Genomic DNA, 5,097 nt, shown 5'->3' on the forward strand with positions numbered 1-5,097 from the left:
AGTTTCCACCTGTGTTAAAAAATGTGGCCAGGTGCGGTGGCTCACCCCTGTAATCCCAACATTTTGGGAGGCTGAGGCAGGCAGATCACTTGAGTCCAGGGGTTTGAGACCAGCCTGGCCAACATGGCAAAACCTGGTCTCTGAAATAATTCAGACAGTTAGCTGGACGCATGCCTGCTGTTCCAGTCACTCAGGAGGCGAGGTGGGGTGGGAGGATCACTTGAGCCCTGCAGGGTTGGGGGTCGCAGTGAGCTGAGATCGCACCACTGCACTCCAGCCTGGGTAACAGAGTCAGACCCTGTCTTAAAAAAATAAGTGCTTAGATTCAGAGAGAAAATTTCTGGAAGGATACCTAAGAAAGTGTTCAAAAGAGATGCCCCTGGATAGGAGAGGCTCTTTTGTATTATTTGATTTTAAAAACCAATTGTGTGTACCATGTTTTTATTAACATATTTTCAATCAATTCATTTCATCCATTTATTAAAATGTAATTAATAATTTTAGGGGGAAGAAGCAAAAAAGAAAGCAAAGGAATCTGTGTGTTTGAGGAGTTGTGAGAGAGTCATAGGGTCCTGACTCAGGCTGCCTGTCTCCGAGGCTGATCTGGGATGGGCAGCCTGGGGTTCTCTTGTCATGGGACCAGGGGTGTTCTGAGGGTTCCTGGCTGGGAGGCTGAGATGGACACTGCACCTGTCCTGCTGCCCCGGCTAGGAAGGCGATTGACACAGGTCCACTCCCCAGCAGAGGACGTAACCAGAGCTGGGATCCGTCCTCGGGCTTGCTGCCAAAACAGTGGGGGCTGAACAGACCTCTCCCCTTTGGGAGAGAAGAACTGTCTGTGAACTTGACAAAGGCGTGCGGGAGAGAATGGGGCAGCCAGAGCCAGGAGGGACAGCCCTCCCCAGGCAAACAAGCCACAGCGCTGTGCAAACACTGGGGCATAAATGAGGCCTCCCGGACCATGAAGCGTGTCCCGAGCTGTGTCCTGGAGCCCACCGTGGTCATCATGGCCAGAGCGCTCTGCCTGCTGGGGCTGGTCCTGACCTTGGTGTTCTCCAGCTCCGTCGAGGAGTACGTGGGCTTGTGTGAGTATCGTTCCAACTGCCTGGTGGCAGGTGGGCGTGAAAGGAAGGGACCTGGGATAAGGGAGGATTCTGAGTTAATTTAATAATGGCCTTCTGGCTGGGTACGGTGGCTCAAGCCTGTAATCTCAGCACTTTGGGAGGCCAAGATGGGTCAGGAGTTCAAGACCAGCCTGGCCAAGGTGCTGAAACCCCATCTCTACTGAAAATACAAAATTAGCTGGGCGTGATGGCACGTGCCTGTAATCCCAGCTACTTGGGAGGCTGAGGCAGGAGAATCACCTGAACCTGGAAGGCAGAGGTTGCAGTGAGCCAAGATAGCGACACTGCCCTCCAGCTTGGGCTACAAAGCAAGACTCTGTCTCAAAAAAAAAAAAAAAAAAAAAAAAAAAACGGCCAGCTGTCACATATACCCTTTTTCCTGCACTAGCCCTATGAAGTGGGTTCTTATTGTCCCCATTTCACAGACAAGGAAACTGAGGCTCAGAGAAAGTTAACAACTTATCTAAGGCAGCCCTGCCCAGTCAGTGTTGACATCAGGGCTTGAGTCCAAGCCCATTCTCCACGACCCCATAGCTGTCTTGGCCGGAGACGTCTGAATTACAATACAGGTCCTTTTGTGTGTTTGAGGAGTTGTGAGAGAGTCATAGGGTCCTGACTCAGGCTGCCTATCTCCAAGGCTGATCTGGGAGACATTTACAAAGCAAAAAGCAAAGACACGGGAGAGAAGCTATGACTTCAGAACACTCCGACACATGCGGGGCAATGTTCATTTAGCCTGTGCACTGCAGCCCTGCGTTGGGGGGTGGCTGCCCATTAACCCCTGCCTGAAGGAATTAGGGTACGGCTTTTACAACGCCGTCTTCTGAGCAGGGTCAGAGGCCGAGGTTCCTGCATTTGCAGCCCGTTAGAATCACCTGGAGAGCTTTAAAAGTCCTAATGCTGGGGGCACCCCAGTTACATCAGGGCTCTCTGGGCCAGAGCCAGGCCTCAGTTGGTTTGTTTTGAGACAGTCTTGCTTTGTCACTTAGGCCGGAGTGCAGAGGCCCAATCTGGGCTCACTGCAACCTCTGCCTCCTGGGTTCAAGCAATTCTTGTGCCTCAGCTTCGAGTAGCTGGGATTACAGGCATGTGCCACTATGCCCAGCTAACGTTTTGCATTTTTTCTAGAGACAGAGTTTCGCTATGTTGGCCTAGCTGGTTTCAAACTCCTTGCCTCAAGTGATACTCCTGCCTTGGCCTCCCAGAGTTCTGGGATTACAGGTGTAAGCCACCGCACCTGGCCAATGTCAGTCGTTTTTAAATCTCTGAAGCTGATTCCAGTGTGAGCAAAGTTTGGACACCACTGTGCTGGGGAAACAAATTTCGGACTGGGAGCAATAGAAGGGAATTTAAGAGACTGCACATGATTTCCATTTTCCTAAGGAAATACGCAGTTCATTAAGGAAAGGTAGTAAATTTCTGCTGCATACACAGACGCAGAGGCTTGCCTGAAAAATGAAAATGCTGGGGGCTGAAGGATGTCCAGGGAGGGGGGGGCAGACAACAATCCAGGGTGGGGAGATGCAGAAACGAAAGAAAAGTGGGTGGCATGCGTTGGGGTGACCTCCATGGCGTGTGTGCCTCCCGTTACGTTTTTAATTTAACACAAAGGGGCAAGTTGTTGTTGGTCAAACAATGAAGGGGAACTTTGTTTCCGGGTTCAAGGGGCCCTGGATTCCCCAGGGGTTCCTGCCAGCTGGAGGGGACCCAGGGGTGTGTGTGGCTTCCTGAGACGGTGATAAGAGCATGCCAAGGAGAGAGACGCTTAGGATGGCCAGAGTCCCCGTTTAGCATTAAACAGACTGGTTCTCTTTAAATATTCACAGGGAAAGCCCATCTTTCCGGGGCCAGGGTTTCAGCAGCGGTTGAACCCAGGAGGGGGGAGTGGGAGGGTGCAAAGTTGCAAAGTAAAGCAAACACCCCCACTGCAGCCCAGTGAGGGCGCCGCAGCTGACAGGGCTTTGTCTGGGACAGCTGCAAACCAGTGTGCCGTGCCTGCCAAGGACAGGGTGGACTGCGGCTATCCCCAGGTCACCCCCGAGCAATGCAACAACCGGGGCTGCTGCTTTGACTCCAGCATCCCCGAAGTGCCTTGGTGCTTCAAGCCCCTGCAGGAAACAGGTAAGCCCCGAGGGGCAGCATTGTGGTGTGGGCCTGGCCCCGTAAGGCAGGGGGTCTCAGGGCCGCCCTGTCCTTTCTGTGCTGGAGGTGGAGGTGGGAGGTCCCTGGGAACCCACACGCCCACACCAAGGCCTCACAGCAGAGGCCTCAAGCCCAGGGCAGCCGTGGCCAGGGGCTGACCTCTTCTGTCCCCTTGGGGTAAAACATAAAAGCAATTGTTTCAAAAAGGTGTTCAAAACTACGGCATTATATAGAGGAAAGTAATTTAACAACTATTCTTGAAAGAAGTGGAAATGCACAGGTGTGGAAAGCTAGGCTGACTTTCAGGCTGTTTTTCCAGACCAACCATGCAGAGTCTTGTATTTGACGCTGGCCCTTCACAGATGGCACACGGTGCCAGCCTTGGGCGTTGGGACTTGGTGACCCACCCCACTTCCCCACTCTGCCCCGCCACAAGGGGCATCTCCTCCCCCTCTCTCTGCCGTGGTGGAGGGCAGGCACAGGGCAACCACCGTGGGGGTTCCCTCCCCAGGGCGGAGGGCCTGCGTGCCGTGTGGGTAACAGATGGCCCTGTACCCGGGTTTGCCACCCTGGCTCCACCAGGCTCAGCTACCCCACAATGTGGGTGGGGCAATCGGCTATAAGCCATCTGCTGTGTTCAAGTGCCAGCTCAGCTCCTACAAAGGGCGCACCTGCTTCAGGTGCCTTCCTGGAACCAGCGTCCAGAGGGGCCTCTCTTGCCCTTTGTCCCAGGGTGAAAATGAGGGAGGCTGAATCCTGCTGATCCAGGCTCCTTGATCAATGATAGGCCCCTGCCCTACCTGGAGCCTCCCTCTACCCTCCCCAGCAAGTCCAGGGTCGGGGTGGGGGTCCAGAGAAGGGCGGGAGAGAGAAGGGTCTATCGACTGTCCACTGCTGGTCCTGTTCCTTCGGCTCCTCGTCCTGGGACTACACCCTCCTCTTTGAGCGCCAGCCACAGCCCTGCCAAGGCCCAGGGCCTCATTATCTGCCTGACCCCAGGGTCCCTCATTTAGCAACCTGAGGTGGGATTTGTGGCATTCCCCCACACGGTGGGGAGTCACTTCCCCAGTGACTTGGGGGAGGAGGCAGGACTAGGCGCTGACCTTGGAGCCCGCCTTGACCTTGGGAAACTGGGCAGTGTGGGTGGAGAGAGGCTGCTCACCACAGGCCTTTGCTGTGCTTGCAGAATGCACGTTCTGAGACACCTCCAGCTGCTCCCAGCCAGGGGATGCGAAGCTCCGAGCACCCGTGCCCGGCCTGGATTGCTGCCGGGCACTGCTCATCTCTGCTTTTCTTTCCCTTTGCTCCTGACAAGCACTTCTGCTGAGAGCTCACGTCTGGGGCCTGACATCTTAACGAATAAAGATCCCATGCTCCACACGAAGACGGTTCTTCGTGCCTGAGCCTTTCCACGGTTGTGCTTTATTTCTGCTGCGTCGTGGAAGAGGGTGGGAGGGGGTCGGGGAGGGTCTGCCCAGGCCTCAAGGGCAGGAAAAGACTCCCTAAGGAGCAGCAGCGCATGGAAGGATGTTTTTAACCCCAGATGAGCGCCCACGTCACAGGAAAGCCCGCGAGCATCATCAGTGCCGCTTCTGCTCGAAAGCAGAAAAAATTCATTCCAAATAGAAGTTTTCAAAAATCACCAATGTCTTTCTTGGTGAAAACATCAAGCCAATAAAACCATCTTCCAAAGTTGCCGTTTTTTCATAGCCACTCTGGCTGCTGTTCCATGCTCGTGCTGTTCCCGGGTTCTTGTTTCTTTGTACAGTAAATGTAGCTAGGAACAAACTGGCACTTTTCTGTATTTGTTTCCTGATTAAGTTTAAACATC

At 53.9% G+C, this 5,097-nt stretch overlaps 1 protein-coding gene across 1 annotated transcript; it reads left to right on the plus strand.

Annotated features, from left to right (window-relative positions):
• The first annotated feature begins 781 nt into the window (after positions 1-781).
• TFF3 (trefoil factor 3) lies at positions 782-4,675 on the plus strand. The gene is made up of 3 exons (XM_032276802.1): positions 782-1,085; positions 3,099-3,245; positions 4,453-4,675. The coding sequence occupies exons 1-3, from the start codon at positions 962-964 to the stop codon at positions 4,464-4,466; spliced, it is 285 nt and encodes a 94-aa protein (XP_032132693.1). The 5' UTR covers positions 782-961; the 3' UTR covers positions 4,467-4,675.
• The last annotated feature ends 422 nt before the right edge of the window (positions 4,676-5,097 follow it).

The sequence above is a fragment of the Sapajus apella genome, unplaced genomic scaffold (genome assembly GCF_009761245.1).
Source record: "Sapajus apella isolate SASKATOON/1434 unplaced genomic scaffold, GSC_monkey_1.0 scaffold8, whole genome shotgun sequence".
Taxonomy (NCBI): Eukaryota; Metazoa; Chordata; class Mammalia; order Primates; family Cebidae; genus Sapajus; species Sapajus apella.